The sequence below is a fragment of the Parambassis ranga genome, chromosome 19, assembly GCF_900634625.1.
Source record: "Parambassis ranga chromosome 19, fParRan2.1, whole genome shotgun sequence".
Taxonomy (NCBI): domain Eukaryota; kingdom Metazoa; phylum Chordata; class Actinopteri; family Ambassidae; genus Parambassis; species Parambassis ranga.
The window spans coordinates 23118328-23134505 of NC_041039.1; the positions used below are offsets into that span (position 1 = coordinate 23118328).

At 44.6% G+C, this 16178-nt stretch overlaps 1 protein-coding gene across 2 annotated transcripts; it reads left to right on the forward strand.

Moving 5' to 3' along the window:
• The first annotated feature begins 1540 nt into the window (after nt 1-1540).
• On the forward strand, nt 1541-16161 carry wasla (WASP like actin nucleation promoting factor a). 2 transcript variants are annotated; one of them, XM_028432108.1, is made up of 11 exons: nt 1541-1991; nt 4742-4876; nt 4957-5043; nt 5532-5628; nt 6420-6443; nt 10674-10878; nt 11256-11298; nt 12014-12167; nt 13855-14495; nt 14586-14694; nt 14979-16161. In XM_028432108.1, the coding sequence occupies exons 1-11, from the start codon at nt 1887-1889 to the stop codon at nt 15038-15040; spliced, it is 1662 nt and encodes a 553-aa protein (XP_028287909.1). In that variant the 5' UTR covers nt 1541-1886; the 3' UTR covers nt 15041-16161. The 2 variants fall into 2 exon arrangements, with proteins under 2 accessions (XP_028287909.1, XP_028287910.1); XM_028432109.1 differs by lacking the exon at nt 6420-6443.
• Nucleotides 16162-16178: the final 17 nt, after the last annotated feature.

Here is a 16178-nt window from a genome sequence, read left to right on the forward strand (position 1 = left end):
TAGATCAAATCACACCACATTCCTTGAAATCGAGAACTACCTGGAGTAATGTAGATATTCAACCTGAACCCGACACACACCAGCTTCAGTAGGCTGCTCAGATGTTGTTGGATTGTTATTTTTTTTAACAGAATCATCAGGAAGGATGTTGTAGGAGAGGACCTGGACTCTCTGACAGAGGTGTGTCCAAAATAAAGATCATACTGGACTGTCCCTCTCACCCGCTCCACACTGTGCTGACCAGCTACAGGAGCTCGTTCAGCAACAGACTCAAACTCCCACGATGCACCACTGAGAGACACAGGAAGTCATTCCTGCCTGTCTCAATCAAACTACTGAACTCTGAACTGTAACAGTCACTCAGACACTGTACATTCATACAGGTACATTCATGTCCTGCTCTTTACAATGTAAAGGTTTTTATACAGTAGTAAATATGTTTCTTCTTCTTTAGATCAATTTAAATGCTATCTAGGTATTTAGATATTTCTTATATACTTCACTTTCATACTTCAATTTATCTTTAATTTCTATTTGTCTGTAACAAAAAATAATTTCCCCTCAGGGATAAATAAAGTAATTCTGATTCTAACTGATTCTATACATTATAAGTATAATTTCATGACGAGTTTGGCCTACAGTGCAAACCAAACACTTTTTAATTTAAGACTGAAATAAAACTGTTTTCATTACACATTACTCCAGGTTGCAAAGCATTCGGTTATTTAATAGTAATGTTTGGTTATAATAATAATAATAAAAAGAAATATGAATCACTATGATCCAATTACAATGAAAAATGGACAGACAGTATTGTATACTTTGGTTACAATGGAAGGATTGCTGCTGAGGCTTTGCTTTTTTTTTGTTATTCAGGAGAGAGAGATGAGGTTGGAGGGCAAAGTGTGTGCCGCCATCTTGTGGTGCTTCCAGTAAAATACAATAACATGCATGAAGTCATGATGCACAGACCAAACATGCATCATGACGTGGTGCCTAATGTGATGTGGACAGAAAAAGGTAAGGCTCATTTTTCATCTTTTTTAAACAACAAAAAAAGTAATTTTTATTTCATATATTTCGAATTCCCAAACAAATTGTCTTTAAAAACAGTATAAACATAAACAGTAAATATACATTATTTTATAATGAAATGTCAGAATTTAATTGATTAAATCCAGTATTTGTTGTTTTTGCTAATTATTTATGACGGAATGCGTCTTCTACGTCCACCGTGTGGCTCCTCCCTGCGTCTTACGTCACACCCCTCCCCTTTCCCGCGCCTCCCTTTCCCTCCGCAGAGCCTGCATTCCTGCCTGCTGCCACATCGGACCGAACCATTCTGTATTGACACATTTTAGCCTCAACACAGATCACAAACACACGTAATCATAACTTAAGTTAAATGTTAAATGATATCATTCAGCATTTCTGTTTGCCTGCTTTACGTATTAAACTATATTGGAGTGGGTATTTGAAGCGTTTGTTTGAATTGAGACCCCCCCCTCCGCTCCCTCTTTAAAGTGGTCTCCTCCTTCCCGCTGCCATGTTGGATGTACGCATCGCTGCTGCAGCTGCTGGAGTTTCCGAATGAAAGTTGAGTGTTTTTCTGTGTAGGGACGTCCAACGAGTCCTTTATTTCACACTTAACACTAAGCGGGGGAGTAACGGCCTTTGATTGAGCAGGAGCAAGCCTGGAAAACACCCCCCGCCCCCTGTCCTCCACCGCCCTGCTTCCCGGAGTCGGACCGAGCGGGGAGATGATCCGGTTGCAGGCCACAGCAACCGGAGCCCGCATGGATTTTGTGTAATCGGTGGTGTCTTGCTGAACCCTTTCTGGGGGATAACCGCATCATTTCAGGGTTTGACAAGAAATATTCCGAGCCATGAACAGCCACCCGCCGCCCCGCAGGGCTGTTAACGTCGGCTCCCTGCTCCTGACCCCGCAGGAGAACGAGTGCCTGTTCGGCTACCTTGGCAGGAAATGCACCGTAAGTTCCTCGGTTTGTTTACCACCTGCAGGTTCAGGCTAGGTGCAGGTGCATTCCTCAGACTTAATGGAAGAAGTCCTCGTTCTTCTCCTTCAAGCCTCCCTCACGTTGTTAGCCAGTACAGCTCTAATTAAGGTACAATCAGTTTGTTAACTTGTTCCAAACAATGTCATCATCAAAATGTGTTTATTTTTCAAGGTCAAAGCAAAAAAATTCTAATAATTTATGTGAGACCAAAGACTGTATGTTTGATTTTTGGACAGGCAGAAGAAAAATCCATAAAGCTAGTGTGTTTGTATACAGTTATATCACGTGTGAGTAGGTAATGATCGATCAGCAGGAAAGGATCATTGTAAGGGAACAAAAATCTCTGAATATTTTGGAAGACATCACTTGGCAGGAACTTTTAAACACACTGCAACATGAGGGGATGGATGTGTACCTGCAGGAGGCCCCAGGAGAGCTCCAGAAGGCATGCCAAACACACTCAGGCCTATCCTAAAAATCTGTGTAACACTATACTGCAAACTGGCGAACAAAGCCTTAAAACTGGACTGGCAGCCCCTTTCCATCACCAGTATCTATGGATCTTGTTGTAAAACAATACGATGTTGTTGTGTTGTGTAGAGTGCAGTTTTGAGTGTGTAAATATGCTGCTGGAGCTCTGATGCAGTGCTGCGTGTCCTTTTACTGCATCAAAGATGGCCATGTGTTTCCTCTCCGTGTGGAGATAAGACTCAGATTCAGCTCCTTTCCTCAACATTTATTACATTCAGGTTTTATAGATGCCACATTTCATGGCTGCATCTCAACATGTTTTTATCCTTCGTGCACTTCATCCATAACTACAGAAAACCCGCTCAGATATTTGTTCTAATCTGAACTGTTGCAGCACAGCTCAGCAGCTTTTCATGTGTGCTGCTGCAGGCTTTGAAGGCTGAGCTGGAGCTGAGCCTGCAGGGTCGGCAGCCTGCAGTGTGTGGAGCACCTGAGCTCAGAGGTCACAACCGTCCGTTTAACTGCAGGACTGGTTAGGCAGATTAGTGCTGATGGAATCATAAACCTGCCGTTTAAATGGGATTTTACTTCATAGAATTCTCATTGAAGCAGTGTTTTATGCTGCAGCTTTCCTGGAAAACAGCTCGTAATGTGGCAGCGAACATGTTTGTGAGAAAGCTGCTGTTGTCACATCTCATGCACACCACCACCAACTAAAGACCAGCATTCAGGATCATGTGTGATCAGACCTGATGTCCCTGTCCTCCACAAGAACACCCCCACAGATGGAGGGTTGTCGTGGGCAGTTTTTCACAAAGAAGGATTAGAAAGTTAGACCCGAGTCTGAGACAACATGAAAACGAATTCGGGTGAAACAGGTTTGAGAATGAAGATATTATGTTAGATGTTTGGCTGCAGTTATGCAAGGTCATGAAAACGCCATTTTAGAAAATATTACATATGCATTTTCTGAAGTTATTTGGCTAATTTACTAATCCGGCTTTGAGGGCAGCCCCTCCGCTCTGTCGTGGATTTAACTGGTGGCAGATTACAGAAAAGTTTAGGGACGTCCTGCAGTGGGATATTTAGACTTTGATGTTTACTGGTTTCTTTAAATATTCTGAACCACCACTCAGATTTTACATCTTTTTACTAGAACTCTGAGATAACCTACAGTCTTCTGCCAGCAGTCATTGTGTTGTTAAAACCAAGTTGTTCTTGAACTCACCATCATTCAGAAGTGTCTAGTCACAAAACGTCCTGAAAAGTAACCATACTGACTGTGACATGTGACAGGATGTTGTTTTGTTTTCAGTTTAAGGTCTAAAATTCAGTTTTATTATGGAGAAAATAATTGCTGAGTTTGTTACAGCGTCACAGTCCATGAAGGCATCTCCAGAGCTCTTGATTTGTCTGGTAAACAATCCAAAAGCATGATGAGAACCTGCCGTGTCCGTGACTTGTTTTTATTACCGCATACTTTCCCTCTGTGAGAATTTACAGTCTAAACAAGGCTTTTAACAGCTGACCTTTGACCTTGGCTGTGTGATGCTGTGCACTGATTTCATGGTGAAAAGTGTTTCCTGCTGCTCGTGAATCACAGAGGAGGCCTAGTGGCATTTCCGCTTTTCCTCCGAAGTTACATTCTGCCGCAGAGGGAGGACTGTTGGCAAAGGATTTAACACAGCGTGACCTCTGCAGAAACCTCAAAACCACACACCAGAACAGTGTGAGGACGGCGCAGTGCTGACCACAGCAGCTGGACTTCCTGCTCTGCAGAAACGAGGATTGAATAACTGTGGAGAAATGTCAGATACACACTTTTTCTCCCACTTTGTGACGGTGACGGATGCTAAATCAGTGCAGTGCCCTTTTAAAGGATCAACTTTGGTTCAATCACTAATCACTTGATGGGAAAATAAGTCGGCAGTTTGCTCGACACCAACAACCAATCAAATGAATGGACAGGCTTTCTGCCTCCTGCCATAATGTCAGACTTAATTTATTCATGTCACGCTGCACATGTGAGAATCCACTGTTGAGATATTTGCATACAAGACTTGTAATCTAAATTTCTAAAGGTCTCATTGTTGTACCACTCATGGCCTGCTTTGTTTCTGCAGTCCTTATCGCAGCTTTAGAGGTTTTGCATCGTGTGCACTTCCTCTTCCCCTGTTGGCTGCTTTGTCACATATGGAGTCTGTAAAGTCACATTTTTTTTAACGAAGCATCGCCTCCATCTGTTTGCTCAGACGCTGTGTTCGGCGGTGGTCCAGGTGTACGTGGCCGAACGGAGCTACAGCTGGGTGAAGAGGTGCTGTGGAGTGGTCTGCCTGGTCAAAGACAACCCACAGAGATCCTACTTCATCAGAGTGTTTGACATCAAGGTCAGTGGGTGCAGGTCTTTAACTAAACACAAAGTTTGATGAGTCTCCTAATATTTCCATTTCTTTCTGTGTGTTTTTAGGAAGGAAAAACCATGTTTGAACAGGAACTGTACCACAACTTCTCCACCAGCAGCTCCAGACCCTACTTCATCACATTTGCAGGAGATGTAAGCGGTTATGTCAAAATCTGAATGTGCAGCACAGCAGCAGGCCTCAGTGATTACGTCCTTTACTGTTCATTAGAGACACAGCTACATAGTCTGCAGTCTCACTGCAACATAAAGTCCTGCTCCTCTATGGAAACAACTCGATTATGGCTACTATTTCTGCAGCGGCGTGCAGAATGTTTTGATTTTTATAGAATTAAGTTGGATTTTTGGAGAATTTTTAATTAAACATGTTTTATTTGGTTACATTTTCCTATAGAATGCCTCATGGTGCATTCAGGGGCACGGTTTTTCCATTTCTTTCACGATTTGGTGGTGAAGTTAATCAACACAAACACCTGGTGATGTTGATTAAAACCACTTTGCTCAGTTTTAGGGTAGAATTTGTTCTGATCCAGCCGCCATTTTGTCCTGTGTGTATGCAGACATGATGCTCTGCAGTCTTATCTGGTTATTTTAATCACGGTGGCTCTTCTCGTTCCTCTCAGACGTGTCAGATGGGTCTGAACTTTGCCAGTGAAGAAGAGGCCAAACGCTTCAGAGCCGCCATCAATGATCTGCTCAACCGACGGCAACGGAAAACAGGCGAGTTTCAGCTTTTATGGTTTGTTTCTCTCCTCTTCCCACTGAGGAAGTCATCGCTTTGTGTACTAACCAAGCCTGAATCTGCATCCCAAACCAGTCTGCCTCACTCGTGTCTGTCAGAGAGACGTGCATCAAATTGTTCACATAGGTTATCTCAATGATAAGTAAAGCCCTTCGTCTGTTGTGTGTGAGTGTTTCAGACAGGTGCACGAGCTGAGGTTTGGTTTGGGACAGTTGTCTTCCTCCCTCTGTCGCTGTGGACTAGCCGTCTTCCCTCTGCTGCTGTGAAAGTCTGCTTCCTCAGTCTAGTAAATGCCTCTGCAGTGAGGCTCCTCTCTGGCTTCCCTCCAGCTCCTCTCAGCATGCCTGCTTTTTGATGTGCACCGCTCAAACTGTGATGATGACTGAGGGTTCAAAGGCTCGCAGAGCTGGGACACAGAAGGTTTTTTTAAGGTGTAGGTGGAGGCGGGGCAGCGTATGCCAGACACATCTGAGCTTTCAAACCTTTGGCTTCTCCTCTTCCCGACTTCCTGAACATTCTTTCTTACTGCGCCGCTCGCTACATCGCAGACATGAGACGGCATGTTTTCTTTGATGGCTCCAACACCTCAGGCTTAACGCTGTCTTTCCTCTGACCGCCACAAATCTCTACTAACCCAGCTTCAGAACGCTTTCTGATTCTTGAACAGCTCACTTTCTTCTTAAAAACACCGGATAACTGTCTGCTTAACGTGTTCTCAGCTGACCGCTGTGGTTCTGAAACTATAATTGTATTAATTTTTCTTTTTCAGACAAAAGAGGTGACCCTAAAAATGGTATGTGGAACTTTTAATACTGATAATTCAGCTTCAGCTTTTCTTCCTTCATCAGCTTATAGTGACTCTTCTCCAAATTAAGCCTCATTATGCAAAAACACAAGAAATACAGTGAGGCACAGCATAGACACTTTCCCAGACCTGGAAAATGTGATAAATGGTAAAATATCCTGCAACATATATGCACATACACATCTTTTAAGTTAGTTTTTGTTACAGCTTGCATCTAAATGCTCAAAACCCCCACAAACCTGCAGGCCTTTAAACACAATTCAGCTAAGTTGAGGACAACGTGTGCAAAAAGCATCCGATAACATCAAAATTGAGAAGTAGCCAGGTGAACAAACGCTGTTCCTGAACAGACCCTTTAATTTAAGAAACCTTTATTAGTCCCACAATGGGGAAATTGCTTAAGGCGGCCCAGCAAAGAGCACCATACACCACTGCTGCCTACTAAACACATTTAGTGGACTCATTTACCACTAAATGGTAAAATGAGTCGTGGGCTGAAAGTTTTAGATGTTATAATGTGCAGCCATGTGCGATGAAACAACACAGGTATGTTAGATTGGCTGCTTGTGAGCATTAATGTCTTTGGGCATCATCTCTGGGCGCTTGTGTACAGTCTGTCAACTTATATGTGATGAAAAAAACCTAGAAAAAGAACACAAACCCAGTAAAAATGACAGTAATGAAGGTACCTGATGTCTGTATGCCGTTAGCAGCTTCAAAGTGTGTACTTATAAATACATGCATCAAGTTTCTGCACATGCATCACGCCTCGTTCAGCTAGCAGCAGCAGCTTCATTAATAAGTTTTTAGGCTTGGTGCACACACACACATCTGTGTGAGTGAACCCAGTATGTCTGGTAAGGGTTAATAAGCATCTTGTTGTGGGGTCTCATTGGCAGTATGTATCTAGAAACAGCAGCAGGCTGTGGAGTTACAGAGAAGCTGTCTGTATGAATGTAGCAGCGACGCACTGATGGAAACAGTGTTCATGCTCCAAAACAGATGTTACTCTGTGTGTGTGTGTGTTACTCTGTGTGTGTGTGTATCTGGAAGACCAGTGCCAGCAGACTGCAGTGTGGTGTTTCCTGACACGTTGGCAGCATTGTTTCACAGACAGTGTGACTCGCTCAGAGTTGAGTCTGCAGCCGCAGGTTAATCTGGTCAGCAGGAAGCCCATCTGTGCCATATGTAGACCACATGGTCTTTGTTGTTGTTCCCTTTAAACCCTGTTGTGATGCACATTAGGCCTAATCTGTAATCCCTGCAGTCACGGCTGCCGATCAACTTGTTTTGTGTGGACTTCATGTCGGTTAGTTACTCAGGTTTCTTTAAAAATATCTGACTGAACTTTCTGATGGCCCTTGAATGCATCATGTTTGAGTTCCCTCCACTTCTGTGCTGTTTCTGTGGCTTTCAGCACAGCACAGGAAGAACCAGGCAGTGTTAACAAACTTTTTAGGTTTGTCGCAGTTTTGCATGCACTGTAAGTGAACGAGTACCTCTGTGGTGTCCCTGATCTAATTCTTGACATGCATCCAAGAGTAAGACGGTCTCTGCTGAGTATAACGCCCTCGTTTCAGTGTGGGTAGCTGACATTTTGTCGTGCTGTTTTATCACGTTTTTGTTGCCTCTACCTGCTTTTAAATTCAGATCTCCTGCTCAGCAGCGGTGGTAGCACGTCCTCCCAAAAGACTGTTTGATTACATTCTGACTGCTCGGCAAACAGTCACGCTGGAAAGAATCAGCACCCAGGACGCTGTGAACACATCAGGCATCAGCTGTGGAACATATTGTTGTGTTTTTATTTTAATTATTAGAGCATTCATTAAAAAAAAAAAAGGAGCTGCTCACATTCAGGGATTACCGTCGGGGTTTGTGGATACAGGGGGGGCTTGTCTCTGACTGTGTTACCTGAGCTGAACTTATAAATCCAGCCGAAGCTCCTTCACAATGCTGCTCATTGAATTGAATGGATACTCACCGCTAGATGTTTGTTGTCATGTTGTGTTTGTGGAGATCCGAGGTGTTAGATCTGCGGCATCCTTCCAGCTCCTGTTACATGTTCAGCCAGTGAGTTCTCATTGTCTCACTGCAACATAAAGTCCTGCACCTCTGTGGAAACGCCACAATCATGGCCACAATGCGTTTGTGCAGCGCCACACGGATACAAAGACACAATGAAAGAACTGGTTGATTTTCCAAAAATGTAAATAAACTAGAATTTAATGGGTTTTTTTTACACAGGTCTGCACAAACATTATGCAGATTAGTGAAGAGGGGAGTATCTTGTTAGTATAAATGCTTTTCCAGTAAGGCGGTTCTGTGGTTCTGATGAAACATCACAATTTTAAGGTTGGCTGTGGTTAAATTTTCTAGTTTCTAGCTTTGATCCATCTGCATTTCACACCTGCTGTTGGGCTCAGACTCGTTCGCCGCCTGCATTGATTTGAGGGAGCTGTGAAGCACCCTTGGTGTGGCTAAATTCCTGAAATGCACCTGATTTGTAGGAGAATCTGGAGCTCTCTGATGAATTATGTCCTAAACATGATGGTGTCCATGTCCCTTTTGCAATCCATTTATCACCCTGACACACACACACAGAACCATTTGATCAGCTCTGCCTGATCCACCAGCGGCTCCTCTTCCTGGTGCTTCGGGAGCATGCAGATTTGAGGGAAGCCTGTTCATTCTGGTCATTCATGAGAGGGAGTGGGGGCAACGACGAGGATTTGGTCTGGGATTAGTAGTGGATTAGTGGTTATGTCAGATGTTGCTGTGGTTTATGCAGATTATGACGAATTCGAGGACTGAGTGACGCGGGCTGGTCAGTGTATTAGTAAAGATGGAGGAAATCACTGTTGGTGAATGTGAAACCACTGAATGCACCGCAGCCTTCTGCCATGCTGGTGCCACAGGTTACACAGGATTATTACAGCCATATTGTGGAGGGTCAGGTGGATTATTAAAACCAGACTTCCCTTTAGCCACAATAACCTTAAAAGTTCTTAGAAGGTCTAATAACTGCTTGTGTGTGTGTGTGTGTGTGCGGCTGTCAGAAAATTGTGTGTATGCCTGCAGCAAATACTGTTAATATTGATTACGGTTCCAGAGAGACAATGAAATATGATGCAGGAAGTCCAGAGTAACAGATCTTTGAGTCTGCAGCAGGGCATAACAACCCGAGGCCAGACTGTGCTTTGTTCCATGGCAGTGAGAAAGCAGAACTACAGCCTGCCGGGCTCTGCTGCATCGCACTCGCATAGAACTCTCCTCTTTTTACAGGTGCTTTAGCTGCACTCGCATAAATAAGAGAGACATTTTAATCAGGCTGAGCTAATTGGCAGTGTGCCTTTAAACCAGCTGCAGCTGATGGCTGCAGCCATTTTGTGTTCTGCACAGGTGAGCTGTATGTATGTAGATGAAACATTTATTAAATGCAGTCAAAGATATTGATAGTCAGTTAGTTGGTTACATCATAGCGTGTGTGTTTCACCTGGTGGAGCTCTGCTCAGCATTGTTTTTCAGGAGGTGCTAATAGAAGCCCTTAAGGAGTGATCCATCCTGCTTCCTCCTGACGATTGTGAATGTCTCATAGCAACCAGGAAACAACAACAAAACCTTTCAAAATAGAGGCAGACGTATGAAAATGAAAGGAAGTACATCAGGCAGTATGGATCAGCAGCATCTGCAGCAGGAATATCTGCATAAACTCATATAGATGTATTGGTTAGCTAACCACCTTGTACCTGTTGGTGGATGAACTGTTTATATCAGGTTTGATCTGATTGATCTCTCACTCTGCACTCCTGTGTGTTTATAAGGGTCCATGTGACATAAATGTTGTCATTAGGTCCACAAAAGTCTCCTTTTTAAGCTTACGTGTGACTGTGCTGTGTTTTCTGGGCTGATTCATTGTGTCTGATGCCGACTCAAAGGCAACAAAATGCTCCATCACTTACTTTCACACAGCAGTGAGGTGCAAATGGGCTGAGTGAACGGGACATAAATGTCCAAAAGGTCGACACATTTGCCTGTTTTCTCTTTCTCACTGGGGCTGGCGTCCCTCAGCTCACTTTCTACTGGAGCAAAATACTGAAAAATATCCTCCAGACATAACTGTAAATGTATGAAAAACTTGACACAAATGTAAAGTTTAAAATCCGGTACCACTGATGGATGGATGTTCCTCCCTGATCCCCCCCCCTTTTCCTCCCACAGGTCCAGCTCTGCCCATGGCCACAGTGGACATAAAGAATCCAGAGATCAACAACGTCCGATTCCACTCCAACTCCCACAGCCACCAGCAGCCGTACCACCTCAACAACATGCTGAGCCACAGCGGCCTGGCCCGCAAGGACAAGAAGACCAAAGGCAAGAAGAAGAAGCTGACCAAGGCCGACATCGGCACGCCCAGCAACTTCCAGTGAGTCCATGACCGTCACTGCGCTGCAGCAAAGTGGTGCTCATTTAATAATGTACAGATAAATATAAGAGGGCATTCGGAGTGGACCGAGGCAATCAGTGGGGTGTCTGTTAATTAATTTACGGGTCTGAGCTTTGAAGACGAGCTTCAGTCAGTGTTTCCGTGGTGTCGGACCCTGCAGCTGTAAACATGTTACATTAGCATCTCAGAGCCCTCAATGACCACTCTGTCACTCTGTGACTGAAGGACGTGGTGTGGGCTCACTATTTTGCATGTGCACGCATGGTCACCCACTGTACATGAAATGCTGGACGGCCTCTGTACTGCTGTGTGTGTGTGTGTGTGATCTCACCACGTATCTGTCCCATCTTCTTCAGGCACATCGGTCACGTGGGCTGGGATCCGAACACAGGTTTTGATGTGAGTACCCCCCCCCCCCCCCCCCTTCACATACACACAGACACACACTCACAGGAGCACAATAGTGACCTGTGTGGTGGCTGCATGAGGAAATCACACAATAGGCTCTTGTTGCTTCCTGCTCATATTCATCTAGCTGCACAGATACAGAATGTTCCAGAGAGAGGCCGCTGATCATTCACTAATTACAGCACCACGTGCTGCAGCAATTAATTAGGATAAACACAAACCCATTCAATGGAAAATAATCAGAACATCCGGTGAACTCTAGAGGTGCTTCTGCTGGAGGAGTCTCTGTCTGCAGCAGCAGTTATTTTTTTGGGAGATTACAGGAAAGTTTAGGGCCAGACGTGGACAGAGAAGTGCTGGATACAAACTTCAGTGCTGTGTTTCTTGATGGTAAAAGTAAATGGTATATTAAATAAACAATAAAGATCCAGGAGGTGCAATTTGGTGACCTGAGTCAGGATTCTGTCAGCTTGTATTTCTATCTGCTGGCCACCAGGTGTCAGACTGACACTTTGAGTCACTGCAGAGGATCTCAAAGCTTGTGCAGTGTGAGTGAAACAGTCCAAAAGAAAAACGTGTTCTCTTCACTTACACTGACAGGTTCCACACCTTTGCTTCATAGCTTACCTTGAAAGGTCAGATAATGATAATGAAAGTCTGCAGCCACCTGACCAGAGTAGTCGGTAATTAAATGTGTCGCCAACAGCTGAACAACCTGGACCCTGAACTGAAGAACCTGTTCGACATGTGCGGCATCTCCGAGGCTCAGCTGAAGGATCGAGAGACGTCAAAGGTCATCTACGACTTCATCGAGAAGAAGGGAGGGGTGGAGGCTGTCAAGAATGAGCTGAGGAGGCAGGGTGAGAGCTCACACACAGGCACACACACACACTTGGAACCTTTGGATGGTCCCTGAACGCATCATGTGTTAAAATGGAAATAAACCCCGTCTGTGATCTTAATCCTGTGCTACGTCAGTAATTTTTCAGGTAAACATTCTGCACATTACGTACTTTATTTCACCAAACGCAGTAATCCTCACCACCTCCGTGATCTGGGGCCTCTCCACATGTAATAACTAAAGGAGGCTCGTGTCTGATAGTTAGGATGGTTTATATGTGTTCACTGTAATCAGACAGTCAGTGGAGCCGAGAGCAGCCTCGGGGTCGCTCACTGGTGGCTAACCCTGTGTCACTTTAAGACCTTTAAGAGCTTCATCTGTAATATTTGCCACTGTGTGATCTATTTCTATAACTAAACACATGATTTTCCCCCCTGCATTCACTCATTTTCACACACACACACGACCCATGACAGCACAGAGCAACAAGCATTTTACAGTCTTTCAAGTCTATTATGCAACTGATGAATGGCACCAAAACCAGGCGGCCATGATAACCTGCAGTCACGTGACTGAGTTTTTTTGTTTTTTTTGGCTTCTTATCGCCAATGGTAGAGTCATGAAGTCTGTAAAAATTGACATGCACTGTTCAAACTCCCGTAGCTCTGCTTATGTTTTCTATTGAAAAAATCTCAACGGATTCTGAAAGCTGAGAAACGGCTTTTTCGATTGTTAGTACATTTATCACGGTAATGACCACACTGCGTGTGTGCCAGGGGCGGGAGTTTTGTGGAGCATAGGAGAGTTGATGTAAAATAGTTTAATTGAATTTTTGTCATCTCAAAAGTCTTGTTGCTGCACATTTATAGTTGTTTATTTTAAGGTTAAAGTCATAAATTTTGAAATCAGTTTTTTTTACTTTTCTTGTTATTACACACTGTTCTGAGCATTTATAACATAATAACAAATGTGTGCCAGCTTTTGAAAGTTATATTTCATCTGTCAAGAAAAACAGGTAAAACATTTTCTGACAGAATCATTAAAAAACAGAAGGTGGACTGTTATAATTATAGTAGTGAAAGCATGTGGAGCTAACACTGTTCCACTGATAGGTACAAGTACTCTGATTTATGCAGCTTTTGGTAGTTATGTTTGGTTGTTACCACCAACAGAATATTCACAGATGGAGCTTTATCTGTTCCTTAAAAAAGGAGAGTCCACAAATAGCATAACTGTTTTATTGCCTCCACTCGTAGAATAAATGGCTGTCACCAGAAACACAGATTTCTTTTTTTTTCTTTAATGGATGCATTATGATTCCACTCACAGCCGTATCTCAAACAGTCATTTTCCTTCCTCCTCCTTCATTTCCTCTGTCATGAGCGGCACAGATGAAACGCTTCTCTCTGTCTGACTCTGATATTCTGTGTGACACGCCGTGTTTCTGCTGTTCCAGTTTCTCTCCATGTTTTATTCATGTTAACCTGTGAAGGGCTGAAAGCAGAACAGAGGAGTGATCAGAATCCGAATGTAGCAGGATGTGACTTTATGTGTTCCACTCCTGTCTCAGCTTCAGTCAGGTTTGTGATCTGTACTGCAGCCAGCCACCAGGGGGCGATCCTCACGTTTGGGGAGTTGTGGTGTGGTCAGAGTTTCAGCAGGTGTGAATGTGCTGACGGTGTTACGTGTGTCTTATCTCTCCCCAGCACCCCCTCCACCTCCTTCTCGCGGTGGCCCCCCTCCTCCTCCTCCTCCTCCACCCCATCAAACCTCGGCTCCACCACCACCTCCACCGCCGTCCAGGGGAGGCCGAGGAGCCCCTCCTCCCCCTCCTCCCTCCAGAGCCCCCGCTTCAGCTCCTCCTCCCCCGCCACCCTCAAGACCTGGAACTCTGGGTGCTCCGCCTCCCCCACCTCCTCCGACTAGGGGAGGCCACCACGCTCCCCCACCACCCCACCATCATCATCATCATCATCATCATCACCACCACCAGCACCAACCTTCCCCTCCTCCTCCTCCATCTTCCTCCTCACAATCTTCCGTTGCTCCACAAGCTCCGCCCCCTCCACCTCCCCCACCAGCCCAGCATTCCCCGGGAAGCAGCGCCCCTGCACCGCCTCCTCCTCCTCCTCCTCCCCCTCCCCCTCCTGGCCCTCCACCTGAGCTAGACGGCGTCGGGGGGGATTCACCTCACTCACCGAGCCCCGGAGGGAAGTCGGCACTGTTGGAGCAGATCAGGGGAGGAACCCAGCTGAAGAAAGTGGAGCAGAACAACCGAACGCCGGTGTCCAGCACCGGGCGGGACGCCCTGCTGGACCAGATCCGACAGGGAATCCAGCTCAAGACCGTGAGACAGCTGCACTGATTCCAACATTACACACTGAACACACCTGTCACAGTGCACCTGTAACAAACTGACACCTTTGTGCGTCTCCAGGTGTCCGATCTTCCAGAGTCTGGCCCTCCGACGCCGGCTTCTACTGCGGGTATCGTCGGCGCTCTCATGGAAGTGATGCAGAAGAGGAGCAAAGCCATCCATTCCTCAGGTAACAGCTGAGGCGTCCCATGCAGCCGTCCACTCATTCTGTTTTCGCAAAGATGGCTGCTGCTCTCCTAGTAGCTATTAGAATAGTGTAGGTGAACAGATCTAAACAGGAAGTGCACTGTTGCCATGGGTACAGCTGCAGAAAGCTCCACATTTAGAGAAAAAAGCGAGCTTTCACAAAACCATCCTGCAGACATCAGGCTGTCATCTGATTGGTTGAGATCATTTCCCAGGAAACCTGCTTCTTTCTTCACATTCTTTACTTTCTTTACCTTGTTTTGCCAGACGAAGACGAGGATGACGAAGAAGACGAGGACTTTGAGGACGACGACGAGTGGGATGACTAGCAGCAGCCCTCCGCTCCCCTCCATACCACTGACACTACAATATCTCCTGAAAATCTTCCAGAGTCTAACTAAAATTGCAATGTAAATGTTGTATGAATTTGCTGTATATTTATTTTTTTGCCTTTTGCTCTTTTTTTTAAAATGATTATTAATCTGTGCAATACCTCATCAGTTAAATCCGCTCATCCATCCATCCATCTCATCAGAAAGCACTTACACACTGTCATCAGCACAACTTACATTTCATCAGTAGATCATGTGACACCCTGCTGTGAGAAGTCTTTGTGCGCTTTGTGGGAAATATTTTTATGTGTTCACTTCTTTATTCCATGTTTGAGAAAAGGGAGAAAAAAAACAGGCAGGATCCTCTTTGTGTGTGTGTGTGTGTGTGTGGTTTAAATGCGAAATAACACTATTTTCTTACCGCGCTTCTTTTCATACCTGAGTGTTTTCCTACTAAATCATAGTTTAGTTGTGTTATTTTTTTTTTTTTTCACTAAAAGACGTTCGATGACCAAAACGCTGCGACTAGGATCGCCTCACACGCAACTTATGTAATTAAAGCCGTTTATTTGCACAGTTTCTATGATAGTTCGGTTCTATTTTTGTGCATTTGTCTGTCGTAGTTTTTATTTTTACTTCATGCAGGGTATGTTGACGATGGGATCTTTTAAACGTTTTGTGACCATGACTGATGTTTCTTTAGCAAAAACACTAAAAAAACAAACAAACAAAATGGCGGCATGGTGTGCCGTTTGGGAGTTTTGTTCTCGCGTCACTTGTGACATCATCACGAGGAATCATCCAAAAAAAAAAAAAATAGAAAATCTCACTTGCTCATCCTCCTCCGTCCTTCCATTAACAAACTATGATTTTATGCAATGCGACTGTAAATGCCTCCTAATGGAAAACGATAGACAAAGCAAATAATAATATTGATGAACCAAATGTGGCATTTTCACGCAGCTCATGGGTTTGGCGACGCCTGTGATCCTCCGTCTGTAAACGGTGTAAAGAAATGATCATTTTAACTGTCTGTCTTAGAGTTTTTACTGTCCTCCAGCGAGGCTCAGTGCTGCAGCGAGACGCCGAGATACTGACATCAAACCTGTGAACGGGGTCGGGGGGGGTGGGAGGG

Bases quoted from the DNA above. Each gene is read 5' to 3' on its own strand.
- wasla (XM_028432108.1), top strand. From the start codon at position 1,887: ATGAACAGCCACCCGCCGCCCCGCAGGGCTGTTAACGTCGGCTCCCTG. The intron at 4,877-4,956 runs GTCAGTGGGTGC...GTGTGTTTTTAG, and splicing joins TCAGAGTGTTTGACATCAAG to GAAGGAAAAACCATGTTTGA. The intron at 14,695-14,978 runs GTAACAGCTGAG...TTGTTTTGCCAG, and splicing joins CAAAGCCATCCATTCCTCAG to ACGAAGACGAGGATGACGAA.